Source organism: Phyllopteryx taeniolatus, chromosome 5 (genome assembly GCF_024500385.1).
Source record: "Phyllopteryx taeniolatus isolate TA_2022b chromosome 5, UOR_Ptae_1.2, whole genome shotgun sequence".
In the NCBI taxonomy this organism is placed as follows: Eukaryota; Metazoa; Chordata; class Actinopteri; order Syngnathiformes; family Syngnathidae; genus Phyllopteryx; species Phyllopteryx taeniolatus.
The window spans coordinates 5,927,008-5,949,097 of record NC_084506.1 but is presented as its reverse complement, the minus strand read 5'-3'; the positions used below and the strand labels follow the sequence as shown (position 1 = coordinate 5,949,097).

The 22,090-nt window shown below is 44.8% G+C and overlaps 1 protein-coding gene across 2 annotated transcripts in view; it reads left to right on the top strand.

Annotated features, from left to right (window-relative positions):
- Positions 1 to 2,679, top strand: part of LOC133477783 (filamin-C-like) — a 38,506-nt gene extending 35,827 nt beyond the window's left edge. For both annotated transcript variants that reach the window (XM_061772934.1, XM_061772933.1), the window contains 3 exons: positions 88 to 306; positions 1,258 to 1,482; positions 2,085 to 2,679. In XM_061772934.1, the coding sequence (XP_061628918.1) occupies positions 88 to 306; positions 1,258 to 1,482; positions 2,085 to 2,272 (632 nt within the window). In that variant the 3' untranslated portion in view covers positions 2,273 to 2,679. The remainder of the gene's footprint in view (positions 1 to 87; positions 307 to 1,257; positions 1,483 to 2,084) is intronic.
- The last annotated feature ends 19,411 nt before the right edge of the window (positions 2,680 to 22,090 follow it).

The window sequence follows — 22,090 nt, the reverse complement described above, 5'->3', positions numbered from 1 at the left end:
GGCGCGACCTCCGCCACAGAGTGGGTTCAACACGTCCGGTGAGCGGGACTTTCTTTAACCGTCGGCGTCCTTGATTTCTTCACGTAGGCGTGCCCTCCGAGTTTGTGGTCAACACGTGCAACGCCGGCCCGGGGACACTGTCGGTAAACATCGACGGGCCGTCCAAAGTCAAGATGGACTGCTGCGAGTGCCCCGAAGGCTACAAAGTCAGCTACATGCCCATGGCGCCCGGCAACTATCTCATCACCATCAAATACGGCGGGCCGCAGCACATCGTGGGGAGCCCCTTCAAAGCTAAAGTCACAGGTGACCGCCTGTCATTCTCACCTGTCATGGAAGCAATTTCTCGTTGTCAGAAAAACTTCTCAGCTACTTGTCTTGGCAACAATGGCTTCTTTTTCTAGTTAGTCAACCTAGAAAAACTTCAACATAAAAATAAGACAAAGGGCACCTGGCATGAAGTGTTCTACAGGATAAGGAAGTAGTATTAAGGGCACGGGGGAAAAAAAAAAAAGTTTATTAATTTGACAAGACTAAATAGGCATATTTCCGAAATTTTTTACAAGCATATGGCGTCAATGCTTGTAATAATACAATTTTTTTTAAAACTTTCCAAATCAAAACTTCTATATTTTCAATGATTAAAGTCATCATTTTGAGATTGATGGCACGACTGGTTAGCACATCTGCCTCACAGTTCTGAGGACCAGGGTTCAATTCCCGACCCCGCCTGTGTGGAGTTTGCAGGTTCTCCCCATAACTGCGTGGCTTTTCTCCGGGAACTCCGGTTTCCTCCCACATCCCAAAAACATGCACGGTAGGTTAATTGGGAACTCTAAATTGCCCGTAGGTGTGAATGTGAGCGCGAATGATTGTTCGTTGCTATGTGCCCTGCGATTGGCTGGCGACCGGTTCAGGGTGAGAAGCGGTGAAGAAAATGGATGGATGGATTTTGAGATTTAAGTCCGATATTTTTCAGGAGTTTGTATTTGGGACAGAAAGTTGTACATTGTATTTCAGTGATTAAAGTCCTAATCTTTGGAGGATAAAGTCGTATATTTTGAGGAAAAAAAAAGTTGTATATCTTGACTATTTTTGTAAGTTTACAACTTAAGTCTTGTTGTCCATTTTATAGTTCGACGTTGTGGTAGTGGGATTTTTTAAAAAAAAAGAAAAAAAAGAAAAAACGGGAACCACCACCGGTCTAGCAGCTTGCTAGGACCGACCTATTTGATGACCTTGCCGTCCGTCTTGCAGGCGCCCGACTGTCGGGCGGCCACAGCCTCCACGAGACGTCGTCCGTCCTGGTGGAGACGGTCACCAAATCCTCCAAAGTGGGCGGCGGGGCCTTCAGCTCCTCCGCAACGGCCGCCTCGTCCAAGCTGACGTCGGACGCCAGCAAGGTGGTCTGCCGCGGAATGGGCCTGAGCAAGGCCACGGTGGGACAGAAAAACAATTTCACGGTCGACTGCGGCAATGCAGGTGAGTTGATCTTGTACTCACACATCAACGAGCCATTGTTTCAGGAGGCACTTAGGTTGCCTCATTTGCTCCTGTGTGTATGTGTTTTTGTTTTTAAAAAAAAAAAAAACAGCTGTCTGCTCCAGATGCAAGTTTATTGCTAGCATTCTTAGCGGCACGCACATCAAGGCAATGAACACAGCACAGAGAGGCAGCAGATGATAAAACTCAATAATATTTAGCAAATTTGCTCTTAAAAGTAGTCAGATTCATTTTGTTGGCACCTGTCCTTGTTCATCCTTTTCCACGTAAGTTGTTTCTAATTAGCAAGGGTAAACATCCGTTTCCCATAGAAGAACTTGAGCTCATTTGTGGGGAGCACTTTCAAATGTCATATCTGATCCACTTTGCAGATGAAATTCTAGAATACAAATTCTTCAATAAAAATAAAATAGATAGATGTTCTGGTGGCGCAGTCATGGTTCCGGGAACTGAAATAGTCGTCAGAAAAATAAATACTCCAGTCGAGTACAGATACCTGAAAAATCCACTTAAGTACAGAAATGAACTATTCGTACTTCAGCCTAATTTGTCACGTTAATCTTTGCTGTTTTTGTGCGCAGGCAGCAACATGCTAATGGTGGGCGTGCACGGACCTCACGCCCCGTGCGAGGAGGTGTACGTGAAGCACATGGGCAACAAGCTCTACAACGTCACTTACACGGTCAAGGACAAGGGCAGCTACACCGTCATCGTCAAGTGGGGCGACGACAACGTCCCCGGGAGCCCCTACAAAGTGGCCGTGCCTTAAAATCGAAGCATCAAAGCATCAAAGCTCAGCCCACCAATTGTCTTTATCTCACTTTGGACTGATCAGAATATACTGCACTAAGACTAAAAGCGGTTTCAGTGAGCGAAGGTGTGTGTGTGTCAAATTATGTTTGAAATACCAGACACTGCATTTACAAATAAGCATAGTTGCAAACAAAGTGTGGTTTACGATTCTGAGTGATGCTTGTTTGGCGAGTTACCTTTTTTCCTCCGCTCTGTTCTGCAAGTGTAATATGTTGTGAATGTTAATCGGGAATAGCCAAAGTAATCGGCAGCATTGAAGTGAGGCGCACTGTGGTTTTTCTACAATTGAAGAAGGAATGATTGCCTTTTTTGTTATATTCACCTATTTTTGCAAACCTAATAAAGACTTCATGGATAAATCTCCCCAATGCATAATGTATTTGATTGCAAAGCTTGTCGACTCCCTACTCAGTCCGATTCGGCGTTAGCATTAGGGTACGATTGCTTACTGGAAGCACAGTCTTGACACTATCTCAACTAACCGCACTGCTCTGTCATTGGTTAAATCCATGTCACATAGTTTATGGTTGTCGTGTTGTCAACCTCTCTATTCCCGGCAGTGCGTTGCGTTGCGTTAGCCTTGGTCAGTTTTTGGCCTTTTTGAAGTGGACTTTAAGCAAAATGGTTTGTTGTGTTCCTCCGGACAAGGCATGCGGATGCCTCGTTTCCCAAAAACCCCACAAAGACCACACCTGCGGGAGTTAAACACTATATTTATCGAATCTTAATGACAGTAATTTTTTTGTGTATGGCAATTTTTTTCCCCTAAAAAATTATGAAAAATCGAGGCTGCGTAATATACATAGGTAGAAGGAAAAAGAAAACATATTGTCACATTGTATGGATGTAAACCGGTACCAAGGGGTTGTGAAAAAGGCGTGCTTTCATTCCAATATAATATGTCTAATGTTCCAAATGTATGTATTATAAGGTAAAATCATGTCGGTGCCATTGGAAGGCCTCTGCCAGCCAGCCTCGTGCTGGTGTTCGGGCACGTACGCCTGCCCGGGTCGGCACCGGGGGTAGACGTTTAAAGTCCCTACGGGTGCTTTGTCCCGGTCTCCTGCTGTAGGGCGCTGCCATTTACCCGAACCGCAAGGAAGTGCTTCTACCTGTTTTGCCCAACGTGGAAGTTGGTTGCGCATATACCCTACTGTGTTGCGTTGCATTGCAGAGTGACATTATGTTAAGATGGGTGACAATATGCTGCCAGTGCATGTCACTGTCCTGACTTCATTTTCTAAATTTGTGGATTAATCCCAAATTTTGCCGACCTAATAAAGATTTCATTGATAATTTGATAATGAGATTTCATTGCTGTTGACTCACAGCTCAGCCCGACTCGCTGTTTTGAACTTGTACAATGATTTACGACCACCGCTTGCTTTCCCTCTGGGCTACTGACAGGCAATTTTCTCCTAATAACAGAAGCTCTACGTTGTGAGTCGGTGTGTGGGTGTGGGTGCGGGGGGTAGTTGGTGCTGCGGGTCTGGGAGGGATGACCCTCTTCGTCGGTGGTTATCCGGCCTAATGGGCCCGACCTGCAGGAGCCATGCCTCTTAATCACTCACTTAGCACACACTCACACCATTCACTGTATATATTTTTCTCACGAAACACATCTGGGCACATACACGTATCAAAGGGTTCCTGGGGGACTGGTATGGTATCTGGAGGGTGTGGGTGCCGGATCGGGTTTCAGCACGTCTGTGCTGTTTCACGGTCCGTGCGCCCTGCCCCTCCGCCCTGCCTGCCCTCCTGGATTATAAATGCATCACACACACTCCCCATGTTTTAATGCAGCACATACACACTTGGGGGCTGTGGGTCGTGGGTGGGGTGGTAGTAGTGCCTGGTAGCCCTCCTGGCTTTGTCCTGTTCTATCCTGTCCTGTCCTTCCCTCACAGGGTGAAGCACTACAGCCCCATGCAACACTCATATTTAATGTTTCATTGTTGTAGATAATGTAATGATTTACTTCTCTCATCCTGTTTACAATGAGTGCTTTGTCTTTTGTCTTTGTTTCTCTCTCCCTTCTAGAATCTTTGTTCCGTTTGACTGATCAAGTCTGATTCTCAATAAACCTCAATTACAATACGACAGCAGTAGCTTCAAAACTCCACTGTGACACAGTAAAACTGTTCCGGCATGAAAGGGATACAGATTTTCCATTCTGCTTGACCTAACAGGCGAACAGGACAAAAAGAAAAAAAAAAAGTCGGCACCCTTGCCAACAGCTTTGGGGAGTCTCTCGCCTAACCAAATGCGAACGTGGCGCGGAGAGAACGTGACGTGTGCATTATGCTCCCTCATTTAGATGTTGTACTTGTCTAAACGCAATCACAAGATGGCAGCATAGTCAAGCTGTCCTCCATATCTACATAGCAGATCCAAAGGTCCATTGTTCCCCAATGAAGATGAACTACATTCCCTTTACACACCGGAGCCTGTGGAGCGGCAAGAAAACAGACGAGTCACCTTGTATTGTGCCCATAATTAATCCTGTCGGCTGTGTTATGGGAGTGGAGGTTGTTTCCATTGTTGCATGCTCAAGGGGCTGGAGGCGCACAACCTGCAGAGGCAGGAATAGACCACAAAGGAGAAGGGAGGTTCAGCCTTTCGCTTCGTCTGCGGTCCCTTGTAAATGCTCACGTGGGCGTCCGCTGTCTGGTCTGTGAGTCGAGCCGAGCCACGACTCACCGGAGGTGTCGCAAAAGTACTCACACTCTGCATTTAAGTAGTACAGATATGTGCGTTAAAAAAAAAAAAAAAAAAAAAAGAAGAAAAAAAGTACATATGTCCCACCAGGTTGTCACGGGGCTTTTCCATGCTGAGACAACAAGGCGCTCTAAAGCGGCCACGCCACCTCGAAGCTCCGGTCCACACACTTTTTAAAAAATGTTTTCCCGCCTCCTCGCTCTTTTGTCCTTCTCAGCGTGACACGTGTGCACTCACAGATGACAACGAGGCGCTCTAAAGCAGCCACACCAATGGACTACCGGAAAGAAAGATGCATTTTCAGGGTGTAAACATAGCCAGCTAACTAACTAATTGTATGTTGCAATTGCGCCGAGTAACCGCTGATGGGAATGAAGGTGCTCAAGTTCTTATATAGTGGGGGAGGCGGGACTAATGCTGGACACCCAAGTGCATCACTGGGTGTCGTTTTAGCTACCCCCCCCCCACCCCCCCCAAATCAGGAAATATGAAGTTGTGAATATAGACACACGCACACGTATTTAGGACACCAATAAACCAAAGTTCGTACAGTCATTAAGCAATATAAATTGTGCAGTAGTGCAGCGATGATGTTTTTCAGTTTTGACGGAGAATTTATGAATGCCAGAATAGTTCAATACAGTCACGCCGTAATTGTCATTTGTACCACCGCCGAGCACCCAGCCCCATTCTTCACGTCGAGCGTAGCGGACAGCAGCCTATAATTAGGGGCTAATTTTCTCCGGTTCCACTGTGACGTGATGCTGGGGGCCGCTACGAGGCCAGACGAGCACGTCGGTCCGTCCTCGCCGACTCCCGGCCGTCTGTCCGCCGCAACGTGTTGACGTGGTGGAGTTGTTGCCGAGCGAATGAAAACGCTGTGGAAGGCTGCAGCAGAAAAGTGCTGCAAATGGGGGGCAATGAGAGCCAAAAACAGTGTGGGAGGAAGAGAGGGAGAGAGAATGGGATTAAAAGAATCCAGATGGAAGGATGGCTATGAAGACACAGCCGAGCTGAAGTGTGGAAGGAGAAGAAAAAAAAAAAAAAGTCATTACTGCTCCACATGCAATGAAAGGCCGTTAATGCAGCGTGCCGTTTAACCATGAGAGCAATCACACGTGTTGGGGCGATATTAACGCTGCACCACGGGGGGGGGGGGGGGGGGGGGGGGGGCGTACACGTTGGGGCAGGCGAGGGGGCTCGCTTTCACTCACGAACACGTTTGGAGAAAAAACTAATAAAAAATGGCCCAAAGCGTTTCAAGTCTGAGGGGCAAAACTGTCGTTCGGACACCTGCTGTCCTCTCGCTCTTTGATTTATTGTGCGACTGCGGAGCCCCCAGCAGAAGCGGAATTTATCGTGAAAACTCCGTCTCGCCCGCGTTGGTGATCGGTTTTCAAGGGGCAAAAATTCAGCCTACCCCAATGAAAAATTCCTGTCAAACCACTCCAACTTTAAGCGGTGCCCTGAGATACAAGTACATGCGTGTCTCAAATCATCATGCCCATTGAGGTGAATGGAAATGTCGCTAATCCGTTCAGACGGTTCAGCTCATTCAGGACATACTAGTGTAATACACGGAACCATTCATCACGTTCCCCAAATTTCCAACTTATCACAATAAAATTCCCAAATTAAGAGCTCTTTTACACATGTAAATCCTCTTTTCGCACTTCTTGACCACTTCAAACCATTCCAGCTTCAAAACGTCAGCTATTCAGCATTCACGTTCGCAATTTCTAGCTTCCAGTATTTCACCGCCCGACTTGTGCCTCTGACCTTTATTTGTCAGCCCGGCGGCTCTCTTCAGCTTCAAATGGGAATCCCTGAAGAGAGCTTCACAAGATGGCGACCTCTCTCGGTGAAGCCGAAGAGAGAAAACCTCCCGTGTACGAATGCAGCGGAAAACAAACAGCGAAATGAATGTTTGCATAAGCAAATGGCTGGATTAATGAATGGACGTGTTGAAAGAGTGAGAGGGGGGTGTTGTGTGTGTGTGTGTGTGTTTGGTGGGGCTGGGGGCGTTGTTGTATGAATTCATCCATTTGGGCGCCATTGGCACCCCCAGGCCTTCTATGTAATTGCTTCATGCATAGTTGATACAGCGTAAAGTCAAGCAAATACCCTTGATTTTCTCTGCGTTTACGCCCATGAAGGCACTTCAAATTTACAGGCCAGTGGGGCAGCCTGGCATCTTTTAACGGGCGCGCACGCACACGCTGCCGGCAGAGCGCTCATCCCTCCTCGTACACGCGGTGCCGACGAAAGGTAGGTTGGCCTGTGGCTGAATCAGGGTCGCGCCGTGTTTTATTCATATAGAACAAATATGAAATATTCATAACAGAGTGGGGTGTTTTATTAATTTTTTTTCAAAGTACGACAGCGAGAGAGCGAGAGAGAGAGAGAGAGAGAGAGAGAGGGAACAGGTGTTAATGAAGACTTCGAAGTTGAAAAGGTGTGTTTTCATAAATTGAAATGAGTTTAAAGCATGCAGGAAGGTTGAAAGTACTGTATTAAGAAAGACGGTCTCTCAATATCACAGATATTGACCTATTGCGGGTGGATATGCCCTTCGAAGGGCATCCGCCCGCACACACACACACACACACACACACTAGCTTCTGTTTGTTAAAACGGATCACACTGTGTTATGAATACACACTCATGCGCACCACAGACATACTGAAAACATTCAGGCTGAGAGCAGGCGAGAACTGGTTCGATAAGGAGCCCCTAAGGAAGGGACTGCTCTCTGAAAAGTGGAGCCACTCGGCTTCCGGAGCCCACGAGAGAACGAAGGGAGTCCAACTGCTTCAACTCGATCATAGCCTTGCAAATCGGTTTCCTTGATTTCGTTGTAATAAATACTCAAAAGACAGGTTTAGGGGGTTTAATTGTCGTACTAGAGCGGCTCCAGCTACAGGAGACAAGTTCCTTGTGTGTTTTTTGGACATACTTGGCAAATAAAGATGATTCTGATTCTGATTCTGATTCTTATCAACACACTTACAGACACACGCACGCACTTAAAACAGCCACGCACTTACACACACAAAAAAGGGAAAAAAGGGTGGGACTCGATTAAAGAAAATACCGGTAATCTAATTGATTAGAGGCTTTGTAATTAATAAATCTCAATTAATCACATTTTAATCACATAATAATTTTTCTAAAAAGCAACATGGTTTAATTGGAATAGATTTTAGTGGATTACTGAATGAAATAATCGACAAACAGGAATACTGTTAACTCTGGAAAAATGCATTTCATTGCATTTTAATACAAAACTGTAGAAAAACTAATAGAAAAACAATTCAAGTGCCATTTTAGGACTGTTTTTTGTTTTCAAATTTCTTTGAGAAAAGTACTGCCTTAAAAATGGTTTCTGTGTGACAATTGGAAAGTTGAATCTCATCGGAGGGCCGAAGTGTTTCAGTGGTATGAAAACTCCTTTTTGCGCATTTTGCACAAAATCACGCTTATCAGGTTTTTTTTTTTTTTTTTTTTTTTTTTTTTTTTTTTAAATTAAATTTGCCTTCCATCAGTCCTAATAACGCAGTTTCATCCCATTCCCCCATTTTGGTAGCCGACCTCTGACGTGTGCATCAGTGTAATCAGTGTACCACTACATCGTGCACTGACAAAAGGTTTCGCATTCTTTCGAACACAAAATGTGATTGAAGTATTTTTTTTTTTACTAATTCATTAATTGTGATTAATGCGTCAAAGTCCCACCCCTGGAAAAAAGACTTATGTAGACATTGATTACTATTTTTCAGATCTTTAAGATGCTAATATTTCTACTTTTCAATACGTTTAACACTATTAGTAATTCAGCCTTAGTGCTTTGTGTTGTTGTTTTCAGGGGGGAGACTACTGGAGCATGCAGAATAAAGTATCTAGCGACCTACATATCACAAACACGCGCACGGACGCCACACATCGAAACGGCCAAACAAGCTTGACCCTTCATTCCCGTTTCCAGGCTCACGTTCATGAAAAGCGGCATGAAGGAACGGGCCGCCCTCCGTGTGGCGAGCGACTGGCAACCGATGACAAGCGAGGCCTTTTCCCAGCGAGCGAGCGAGTCTCGCTCCCGATCCCGTCGCGGCGGGTACACGTCGGGGGCCAAAGTCCCCGTGTCGCCGTCTCTAATGAGAGCCAATCCGTCTGCCCGCCCCTGTCGCCCCGCGGCACTACGACGGCGGCAGGTTGGCGGGCTAATGGATGGCCCTCCCGCCGAGTGGCCGTCCTTCATGTGTGGCGAACGCTGGCCCACGCTGAGGGCGGACTGCAGATCAGAGGCAAGTCACACAACTTGTTTGTCTTCTTTCATGCAGGGGGTCAGGACTTTTGAGGGAGAGATAGATTGGGTTGGACCGATGCGACAGAGGCGCGTTAGTGTGACTGATGCCTGCGTGGATTCTCAGTCATCCAGGTCACGGTGACAGAACTGTATTGTATGAAAACATTATAAAATAAGGGGGGAAAAGGGTTTAATAAAATGTAATTACTGTGCGTTATGTAGTATTTGTGTCCTTCGAAGTCGCGCGGTGTGAATTGACGTGATGTCAGGAGCTGAAACCAGATTGGCCGGTTAGTCTACGTGTGAGAGTCTAGGCGTGAATTGTGGTTTACACCTAGCCCCGTGACGATAATTACTATATCGACTTATTGTTCAAGAAAGAAAATGGACACGATAGTTTTTACGGACTCGATAAATTGTCACTGTTGTGGTGAGCCGGCACGCGGCTCACGGAGAGTTGGACGGCTGTGTCATTAGCCGCTAGCGGGTTCGTGGAATGTCGGGGGACTGGTTTTGGCTCCGCCCAATCCTCCACAGCCTTGCTGGTGTGCCTCGTGTAAACCCACACAACACAGACACTCAAGGGAACGTTGAAGTTTATTATGCTTGCTAGCCCACGAGTTAACAAGCTAGCGAGCTAAACAGCTAAACAGCTTGATGCAAAATAAGAAGAGCCATGAGGAGCGACTCCGACTCCAGCTCCTGACATCACTCTCTAGGCCACGCCCCTTCAAGGCACACATCCAACACACCAATACTACAGTGCGTACAGTAATTACACTTTTAAATACATTTTTACAAAAACAATTGAGATATTTTTGGGGGGTCTCCAACGGATTAGCAGCATTTCAATTCCTTCAAATAGGGAAAATTGCTTTGATATATGAATACATTGAGTTAGGAGCTTGGTGGGGATGGAATTAAACTTGTAAATCAAGGCCACACTGTCAAATAGAGCTGCACAATATATCGTTTGAGACATCGTCATCACAATATACGTGTGCGCAACAGTCACATCCCAGGGTCCTGCACAATGGTGGTGTATTGATATGCAGTCAATCAACTGTAATATTAATGAGTGACCAGCAGAGGGACATCGTTGGACATTCTAATAAGATTAGCACTGATGTTATGGTAAATTATAACCCATTAAACAGCCGAGTGTTATATGCTTATTTTTTGGTATGATAACTAATAATAAGGACACAGGAAACTAAAACGCCTGCATTTGCTGTATCGCTGCAGAATGTGACGAAAGAATGCATGTCGCAACAGATTACACTTGCGGGGAGGGGGCCACGACATTATTGCAAGGGCAAACTTGTGGTGTACTAAACAACATGTTTTGTTTAAACTAATGTACTTAAATATAGAAATACTAACGGATATGTTAAAACAGGTGTAAAATAACAGATTGAATAAAAACAAATGAATGGTGTTAGGAATGTGCTAATGACTCTACAGTATAACTGGGCATGAAATCAAATGATTTAAACTTCATGTCTGGCTGGATTAATGCTCAACACAATTCCATAAATTTAAATTTACATTTAAATACAGGTAGGCTTCATACAAATGACTCTCTATACTTTTCTGTTCTACTGAGCATAGTTTTTCTAGAGAGGAAAAAAAAGAAATGCTGGTTTTCACATGCTACCTGTATGTTATAAATTCGTTTTTTTAACATCGGGAATCATAACATATACCGCAAGGCGAAAAAAAAAATTGCAATTTCATTTTTTTTTCACTAACATGCAGCCTTACTGTATAGCAGTGCTTCTCAAATAGTGGGGAGCGATGCCGGGGGGTGCATGTGAGATCCTGAAGAAGATTTGTCGTACTAGAATAAAGTGTAATTGCACATCCACTGCAGTAGATGGCAGTAGTTTTCTCGCTTCTCTCGGAGTCTTTGCTCTATGACGTAGTAGTGTTTTTTGTTTAATGTTACATAGAGGTGTACTCGCAGGGACTGCGGGTGGGTCCTAAATTATTTTCTTCTTCCTGGGGGGGTCGTAACAGAAAACAATTGAGAAGCACTGCTGTATAGGTTGCCTTTTGGTTGAAGATTTAGGTGAAGATGAGACGGTCGTAATTACCCGTGTTTATTTGGAGCTGTGGATGCTCAATGAGCTATAAACAAGGTTACCGTGGTCCCCTTGGGCTAATCGTTTCAAAAGGCTGCAACAGCCTGGTCCGCTGATGGGGAAATTGGAAGGTGTGCTATCCTGTAATTTCTCACACCACTGAAGCGTGTCCTGTGCGGGGGCAGAGATTCGGGCTGCTTTGAAATGGAAGCATAACTTCTTTGGATCCCTGTTGGGAATCTGAGTCACTGGTCCCAACCCGCTCCTGAAAACAAGAGATTAGCGTCCTGGGCCTGCGTTGGCCCCTCGGGAAGCACCTGCTTTGTTTTTGGTTTTCCATCTCAGCCTCTTCTTATCGAGAAATATTTCTTCATTACTGTGCACAGGTGGTTGTTCCCTGCACCACCTGCTTGAAATGGCTGGACAGAAAGACATCTCATTTGATTCTCACTGCAGATGGGCCGGCCGTCTGTTGATATTTCCATAATGGAATTCAGAGCACACCCGAAAGAAATTTCACTAATTCATCACAGCAGCGAGCCCTGTTGAATGTGAGCTCGGAAGGGGCAAAATGTTCCCAAATATTTGAGCAGATCGATCATTTGTAGCCAAAACAAGAGCTCGGCTTAACTGTTGGACTTGGACGAGCTGGCAATGTGCAGTGTGGGAAGAATTTGTCAGACCGCCATGCAGGCTTGACCAGCGGAAAAGATGAACAACGGTTTATCTTCCTGATTTGACAGCTGACATCGAAAGCTAGATTTCACCGAGCGAGTAGCCAAAACTCACTGCCTCTGCATTCAACCTGCATTTTGTCCATTGAAGCTACATCTACATTTGTTTTAATCTACATTTGAACGTTTTTTTTCAAGCGACTGTCAATGATATTGAAACAGGAGTGGGCAAACCTTTACGGTTGATTATGCGCTGCAAAAATTGCCTGTTACCTTCGATACCTCCAGCGGCAGGCACTCCATTGAAAACCGGGATCATTGTATTAAGCATATTGCCTGCACGTTGGCTCAGCAACACTTCGGAAAACCAATGTCAGTTAAAATAGATGGTCGCTACATCTACAAATGTAAGTTAAAACTCTACCATGTAAAGCGAACACCATATATCAACAACACACAAAAACATTTCACACCAACCCGCAATAGGTGAATATTTGTGATACAACAGTTTCTCTGGGTCTGAGCTCATCTGAGATGTACTGACGCAAAGTGGAAAAGTGTGCTGTAGTCTGACCAGTCCGCATTTCAAATTGCTTTTAGAAATCATGGACGCGGGTTCCTCTGGGCCAAAGAGGAAAAGCACCATCCGAATTGTTATCAATCCAAAGTTGAAAAGCCGTCTGTGATGGTATAGGGGTGTGCTAGTGCCCATGGCATGGGTAACTTGCACATCTGTGATGGCACCATTCATGCTGAACGATACATAAAGGTTTTGAAGCAACATATGCTGCCATCCAAGCAACGTCTTTTTTTAGGGATGTCCCTGCTCATTTCAGTAACACAATGCCAACCCACATCCTGCACGTGTTCCAACAGCTTAGCTCCGTAGTAAAAGAGTGTGAGTGCAGTCCAGAGTGTGGAGTCCAGACCTGTCCCCCATTGAAAATGTGTGCAGGTGCATTACAACGCGCCAAATATGACAACAGAGACTCCGGACTGTTGAGCAACTGAAGCTGTACATCAAGCAAGAATGGTAAAGAATTCCACCTACAGTGTCCTCAGTTCCCAAACACTTACTGCGTGTTGTTCAAAGGAAAGGTGATGAGACACAGTGGTAAACATGCCCCAAAAGTATCAGTTTGAAGATTAAATATCTTGTTTTTGTACTGTATTCAATTGAATATAGGCTGAAAAGGGTTTGCTAATCATTGTATTCCGTTTTTATTTAGGTTTTCCACAATGTCCCAACTTCATTGAAAATGGGCTTTGTATAAAGACAAGAGTGCAACGGGTTTAGTGAGCAGTTAGGATCATTAATAAACTTGTATCCGAAGAGTTTGTTTATGTCTTTACCGTTATGCAAGAAGTGCATTTCAGTGAGCCACCACCGTTTGCTCTGTCAATGGGTTCGGCCGCAAAACTGGGGCAAAATTTAAGTCTTTATCTTTTTTTTCCTCCCCAAACAAGTTTAAGAAATCTTGTTGCTCAGATTACATTTGCAGTGGACTACCATGAAATTAGTGCATTCATCTCTCGTCTTTACTATTATGCCCGAACTTTTCGCAGTGCCACTCGTGAGGGGGAGGTGTTTTAGGAATTGGTTGTACAAGCTGCTTTGTACTGTAAAACACGATATAGCGTGGGGGGGGGGGGGGGGGGGGGCAATTGCTTTGAGATCTAAACCAATCAGAGGCTGCCTTGCCTTTCGCAGACGTTCAACCATAGAGGTTGCCCGTTGTAGTCAATAAATGCAGCGGTGCACATTGACCCTGGGAATGTCACTTTAATGAAATGCATCATTGTTCCATCATTAACACCCCGCTCACATGGACACACACACACACACACACACACACACACACACACATTCACACATATGCACAGTATGGATTCACGCCCCATGCCTTGCTGACACTTGGTCTCCTCTCTGTGCACTCTCAGCCATCATTAATGATGTGACGCTTACATTATTTACACTCTGGATACAAGATGCCTCTTTATTAACATTCATATTGCATTTGCATATATGTTGAGGCCACATTAGTGCCATGCGGGCCTGCATCATCCTGTAATTTTAATCACGTCCCGTAACTGTGTCATCAATGTGAAATATGCATTACATATTGTGCATCGTTGCGTGTGTACACAGCGCATTGCAGCTATCGTTACTGGCAGCTGGGAAGATAAGAGAAATGATGGAAAGACTGGATTACTGGGAGAAACTGGAGGACATGTGGGCTGACAGTGATAATGGCTTTGATTCTGATAGGATATTATTTGATGAACATTTCATGATGAGCTAGCGGTTATCCTCATCGGGGTTTCTACGTAGGCTGCGTTGAACGTCACTTGGTCCCATTTACAGAAAAGAATGCACCCGCAGGGAGTGGAATTCATATTTAACTCGGCTTTAGAGGTACTCAACATTGGCTAAGTTTCAAGATGCTGGCACATCTTAAGAAATTAGAATATCACAGAAAAGAAGAAAGGTCATTTATTTCATATTATAATACGTGTACAGTCAGAATACCCATGTTCAAATGCAAGATTTGCATGATGCAAAAAAAAACATCGACTAAATCAAAAAGTTAAACTAATATGTTCCATAGATTAGTAGAGATTCCAAATGTAAATTTAGAGGCACAGTACACTACATTGGAAAAGGTATCAACAGACACGTGCGTCTCAATAAATTATAATACCGAAGAAAAGTTCATTTGTTTTAGTGGTTCAAATAAAAAGTGAAACCAATACATTTTAAAAATCCATTAAACTCTGAAAATATTTTGCACGATGTGATCGGCCTCCCTGGTGGCACGGTGGCCACGATTAGCACATCTGCCTCACATTTCTGAGGACTGGGGATCAAATCTCGGCCTCGCCTGTGTGGACTTTGCAAGTTCTCCCCGCGCCTGTGTGGGTTTTCTCCGGGTACTCCGGTTTCCTCCCACATCTTAAAAACATGCACGGTAGGTTAATTGAAGACTCTAAATTGTCTGTAGGTGTGAATGTGAGTGGTTGTTTGTTTATATGTGACCTGCAATTGGCTGGTGACCAGTTCAGGGTCTACCCCGCCTCTCGCCCGAAGGTAGCTGGGATAGGCGCCAGCATGCCTGCGACCACAGTGAGGATAAGCGGTACAGAAGATGAATGAATGAATGGATGATCAGCCCCTGAGTTACATTTTTAACACTACCTGACTGGCAGAGAATTTTATGTTACCATGGGTGATGACAGGAGGTTATCTGATTGCGGTGTTCCCCATGGTTCTATGTTAGGTCCAAACACTTTTTAATTTGTAGATGCTGCCAATAGTGACATTTATGCTGATGATACTCAGCTTTATATTTCTCCTGATGAACCCACCTTGATTGATACTTCTTTTTAAAAGCTATTTTCGAATTACGTCCTGGATGGCGTATGGAAAATTTCATACAGCTCAACCAAGACAAAATGCTTTTTTTCAGCTATCGGTCCTGGAAGAAATTTATGAGAAAATTACAACAACTTTCTTTTACTCTCGACAAATTCAAAAAACATGGGTGTTATGAAATGTTATCTCACATGTTAATGACATGGCGAAAGCTGGATTTTCCAACCTAAAAAAACATCGTCAGAGTCCAACCATTTCTCTCTCAAGATAACACAGAGGTGCTTATGCACACTTATCTCCAGCTACATTGATTACTGCAACACCCTCCTTTCTGGTCTTCCTTAAAAAATGTAATTAAAATAAATGAATAAAACCTCCTAATAACTTCAATCACCCTTTTTGGTTTAGGTTTGAAGTTATTATGACTAACTAAATGCATCAATATTTTTTTTTTTTTTGGGGGGTGGGGGGCTTGTTTGCATCTTTTAACACCTGTTTTGTGAACCACTTTGTATTGCTTTTTAATTATATGTAAAAATATATATATATTATTTAATTATAAATGGCCTATTTCGATGATTGATTGACAATTGACGCTTGCACAAGTGTACACACCCGCTTAGAACTGGGGATGTGGCAATGTTCGAAGCCACCAATCCGATTCAAACCCGCTAAATGGGGGTCAGCACACTCCTGCCACCATTTAAAGTGAACAGGGGTGTGTAGCCTTTTTTACATTCACGCAAAATTTGAAACCTGAAGTCTAATAATTTGTTCTTTGACATTTTAGCAATGTATTGCCAACAGTCTATTCTCTTCATTTTGTAGCGTTTCTCTTAGCTGCGCTGCCTCCAGTACAATCGGATTTCCGTCTCGATGAGTTGCCATGCCAATCGAATCTGCCCAGAATCTGTAGTCATGGCCCATGTAACTAGACTAGCAAAGGGACTGTTTCTTTAACCGATCAGATTTCAAGTTCACCGTTACAACTAACGTCGACTAGCGAAGCACATCTGTCACGTGGTAATTCTCGTTAGGTCACCACTGTAAGACCGGAACTCCGTCGCAAACGGGGGCCCCTGTGTAGTGTACATTTGCAACAACATTGGCGTTGTCTGCTTTTGCAGGCACAAAGATATTCACTGTTTGCCCCACGTGGTGGACATAAACTAAATTATCCGCATATTGGATATGGAGAACATGGAGGATGGTGCTGCTGAGTCAATTATATCCTCCAGGCAGGGAAAATCAAGTTAAAAGTAATCCCACTATTGGATTTACCAGGAAGTCTAAAACACGATTGGCCACATTTTTCTTTATTTCGCATATGTGTAAATTGTTATCTGTTGCTCGATAAATTAGACATACTGCGCAGCGGTTATTCCGTTGCCTCGCAGCGGCCAAAGCAGTTGATAAAAACCGCTTTAAGCATCGGCGATGAATCAACGTCAGACTACAGATAAGAGGCCGTCATTTCTTTTTGTCGCAGTGCAACATACTCCTGCTTGTCTTGTAGTCGCGGAAAAAGAAGACGGAAAGTCAAATGCGGGGTCACGATTTATAACTAAGATCTTGTGAGTTAGAAGAGACAACAAGAATTATTTGTGGTTGATGCCTCTTGTGTGATCTTACTCGCTTTTGTTCTACTTTGACTTAAGTTGAATCAGTAGTTTTACTTTTACCACAGTATTTCTTTACAGCTTTACTATCCGTATACTTCTGCTGAAAGGCGAAGTTTGGGGTTGTTTGTTGAAACTGTCAATCTGACCTGAAAGTAGTAAGTTAGTAAAATGATGTGTGGGGGGAAAAAAAAAACAAAAAAACATCGACCTGGCTCCACTTTGTACCTCCAATTTGATTTTTAAGAAACAACTGCGCCCGAGAAAATAAGCAAACTATCAAATATAGAAGGCGAGACTGACGAGGTGTCAACAATCATTTGCCACACACTGTGGGCAAATTTATAGCCTCGCGCTTACCCGTTACCTTGGGCTTCAGGAGCTTTGCTGAAACTATGTTGGAATATTCACCTTAGGGAAATTTTGAAAAAATGCCCCTGCCACATTTGCTAACAACTGGGCACGGGACAAGCAAACAGAAGCCGAGCGAACGGACGTCAGGCGGCCGAGAGGATTCAAAAGCGAGGCGGAATGAGCAACATTTCTGCTTGGCAATTTTATCGCCTTTTTTTATTTTGAATGGACTGCACATCCCATAAAAAATTAAAATTCCGATCGATATAACATTTAATAGTAAGACTCCACATAGCACTCTCTAATGTATTATATTTGACCCCCAAAAAATATACAGTAATGACATTTAAATAGAATAAAGATTTAAACCGTTTTTTTTCCACACTTTCTCCTTCAATGCACGTTGCGCTGCTCATTCGGGTGTGTGTGCCTTGGCCACCTGGGGGCAGTATAAGACATACATACGGATATACAGCACTGGACTCGAAACTCAGCCCCTCTCTCGGCTTCTCTGTGCAGCAGTAATATTTGTCGTTCTTTGCAGAGGATAAAGAATATCAACTTAAATATATATAAACGCGAAAAACTTAAGTAGGTTCACTTTTATCTCAAGGCACCACTGTGCTTCTCAAATCCAGATAAAGACCACATGCCCAACGTGGTAACGTGACGGCAATCATCCTTCAAATGAGCTTCCGGCATCAGAGGCCTCATTAGCGCTTGCGCATGACCCCCATGTCCTCCCCGACCTGCGTTAAAAGGCACACTTGCCCCAATTGACACAAGAAACCGAGAGGCTTACAATTATGCTATTATTCCCGGCGTGTCCCGTTTGGGCTAAATACCGCAAATCCTGTTGAAAAAAAACAAAAACAAAAAAACAAACGAGTTAATTGGGTTGATCTGAATTGGTTCCTAAAGCGCGTGTACGTAAGAAGCATGTGGCTGAGTGGCAGCTCGTCTTCTGGCCTCTGGATGCGAGAAGACAAAACAAAGAAGACGAGAGCGAGAACGCGATGGAGCACGTGTCGACACGGAGGGCGCAGTGTGTGCGTGCGTTTGTGGAATGATGGATTTATAACTCGGAGGGATGTCGAGGGGTGGGGGGGGGGTGGGTGGGGGTGTGACACTGTTGTTTGCTGTGATCCAGTCCCAGCTGTGTCTTATTAACTGATGTCATTTTAATCCTCTTAGTCAAATCCCGTAATTTTGTCCATCAACAATAAATTCAGCGACGAGGGCGAGGCGAAGCGCGCAGTCGCAAACTCCCACTTCGGCGTTGCTATGAAATTTTGCATTGGCAAGCACTGCGCCGTGAGAGATGCGCGCGTGTGCCGATTGTCGTCATGTGCGTTCCTGTTCTTGCGTTGTTCAATAAACAGCAGAGAACTGCCTCTCCGACTATGGCTCTCCTTTCCCATATGCGAGGGCATTACAGTAAATTAGTAAACTGTGAAAACCCAAAAGGACTGCCTTTTAAAAAAAAAAAAAAAAAAAAATGCTAATTAGCAGGTGATCTGACCTTCCCTAAACTTGTGAATGCAAATGTAACGACTGGTGAATGTTTCAGTGCTTGTTGCAAAACGCGCTGCTCTCTAACGAGGAGACAGGAACATTTCCAAGGACATCCGCTTCTATGCCTTTCTGTGACTCTTCCAGTCTCCCTGTATTTCTGTTGCAACTTGCGTTGAAGCCTCACAACGTCGTCTAGGTCTCACGATGTCAAAATGCGAAGAGGACTGTTTACATACCAATTTGAACTGAAACAGGACATTGAAGTGTCACAGAGTGTGATCAGCAGAGACCGGAAGAGTCACAGAAAGGCATATAAAAAGACATCCGCTGAAATGTTCATGGATCGACACCTGTTGTGCAATTTGCTGTTCGGCAAGAGAACATCAAGTTGTGCGAAAAGTTTGGAGAAAGTCCAATTAGGATGGCCTGTAAAGGTTAAAGGTTACATTTTTCATTCTTCCTGAAACGTCACCCGCAAGCCCAACATCGCAAACATTTTGCGATTCGGTAGTTTGTACCTTAATAAAAGGTCGGCAAGCGCTGGTATAAATCAACAAGCAGGCCCGCCATTCTCCTTGAAATGGCCTCCACCGTCCCTCACGTTTGTCGTCTGCAGGATTCCAGGAGTGCAAAACAAGGATTTGTGTTTTTCCTCTCATGATCGGTATCGGATTTTCTGGGCAGGAAGAGCGCCGCGCCGCCCGTCCCCGCGGTCCCATTCTAGTTGAGCCGTGAGAATTTATTTGAGTGATTCAGCCCGCGCCTCCCTTCTGCCACCAAAGCTATTTTCTCCTCCTCCTCGCCGCTGACAGCCGGTGTGCGTTCCTCAGCGACGACGCTTCAGCCCCGCTCGGCTCTATGTATAGATTGCCGCCGGTGGAAAAGCTCTTCGGTACGCTGGGCGGACGGACTGTCTGTGTGCTGTTATGAATACGTGTGCAGCCCTTTTTTTTTTTTTTTTTTTTTTTTTTTAATTGTTGTGCGCTGAGCAAATAAAGCTGCAATGCGCAAGATCTTAAAGGCTCCCAATTATACATCATGCATGTCCGACTTTTGTCTTATACCTGGAACAGACGAGCAAACTAATTCGGTCTCTCACGATGGTGCCGTGTCAGACCGTTGCCATCAAATCTCGCCGCGTTTCACTCAGACAGCGGCAACAGTACACGACGTGCTACCACATCAGCGTATCTCCTCTTTTGCGATCACTGGGCTTTATCCCGTCAAATCAAACAATGTCGGGGGAGGCCGACCTGGAAAATGTGTCACCGCTACTGGATACAGCAGTTGCCATGGTGACAAAAACAACAATGACCGCGGCAATATGTTGTGTTGGGGGGGGAAACACTGAGACATTATTTACCTTCAATTAAAAAATGGAAAAAAAAGACTTATCACGCTAAAACCAATCCATCATTGCATGTGAAACAATTACATAATATTTATGAATTTTACATACTGTATTTTTTTAAAAACCTGATATGGTAAAAGGTTCAGAATTTGTCAGAATGTTTGGGTAGCCAGTGGCCGCATTTCAGCAGGGGCGTCTAACGAACGTCTCGCGCGGGGCGTTTGTACTTTTGCGCCCTCTGCTCTTCCGTTCCCATAAGCGGCAAACATGTTTCCTTGTTGTGTTGTTGCTCCCCATCGGGCGGAAATGTCCATTAATTGCGGCGACAAACGGCGGATCGATTGTCAGCTCGTATTTTTCCCGCCTGCAAATTACTTTCCCCCTGGTTGCGATTAAGCCGGCAGCGCGAGGGTGTGCGTCGGCTCAATTGCGCCTCGCGCCTTCCCGTGATGCCGATAAAGTTCAAATCAACACTTTTTAATATTTAGCAATTATTATCGTTCCCTCTAAGTGTGTGTGTGTGTGTGTGTGTGTGTGTGTGTGGCAGGCAGCCCGTTGTGAGAGTCAGAAGGTTAGGACCGTCCTTGCAAAGCAAACTGAAATTGTTTCTACTGTCGGCTAAAAACAATTTGTTAGCATCTTCACCGAAATTTCCAATGTGAGAGACTCCACACATGACGAGGAAAAAATAATCGTCACGTCTTCTCGCTGCTCTCAGAACACCACACACACGAGGATCTCCAACGACAATCGCGAATCTCCTCCCTCCGACTTTGTCCGGTGTAGTACCTAAAAGTGACCTGTGAGAGGCAGCGGGGTGCCACAGGCCATCGGCATTGACGGAAAGAGGAAAAGGCTGATAGTTCTCGAGCTGCTCGCTAATCGTAGAGGGGGGGGGGGGGGGGGGGGGGGCAAACCTTTGTGCTCAAGGGTCACATTCGATTTTTTAACACGGACAGGTGGACAAGGTCGTTCATAGATGAGGTTCAAAAAAATTTTGAAAAGTCAAAATGTCTATATCAACGAGCTCCTCCGCTCACTTCAACACAGTTCAATGGCACCAAGATGCCACAAAATGGCACCAATGCATTACTTTTATTCTTCACCTGAGCGTAAAAAAAGCAGTGTACAGGTGCGTTTTCAGTGAATAACAGAGTTCTAAATCAAATCTGCAAATAGGAGGGGGCTGCTGTAAATATGTTTGAACAACAATCTGGATTTGAAATTAGGAGTCATGGAAAATAGCGACAAGCAAGTTCACATTCTTCTGAAGCGGGGGACCGAAGCAAGTCCTAAAAAAATTGCGGACGACATAGTCCTCAGTCTTGGCGCGTTTTCAGCACTTATCTTGAAACATTTCTCGCATATTCGGAAACAAATCTCTGAATTCCTTGTCAGCTCCAGCGCACGTGAATGAAGAATGTCAAGTAGAGTGCGCAAACAATACGAAGACAACAACTTGACGGCACTCAGGGAGAGACGCTGGCAAACACACACACACACACACACACATAGACACACACAAACAGTGGCAGCGTGTCAGGCAAGTGCGACGCGTTGGGCAAAAAAGGGAGGATTCATATCTGTTATTTGCATTAGTGGCCCGGAGGCTCCTCAGTCGGCTTTCCGCATTTGTCATTTCCGCCGCACTGTTGCTCAAATGGAAGCCAAATGGAAAGCGCGGCCCGAGAGGGCGCCGGCACAACGCGTATTTGCTCATCCTAACACCGCGGCGGCCATGTCAAGCGCCGCATTGCGCGCCGTCCTTCTCGCTCTTGGA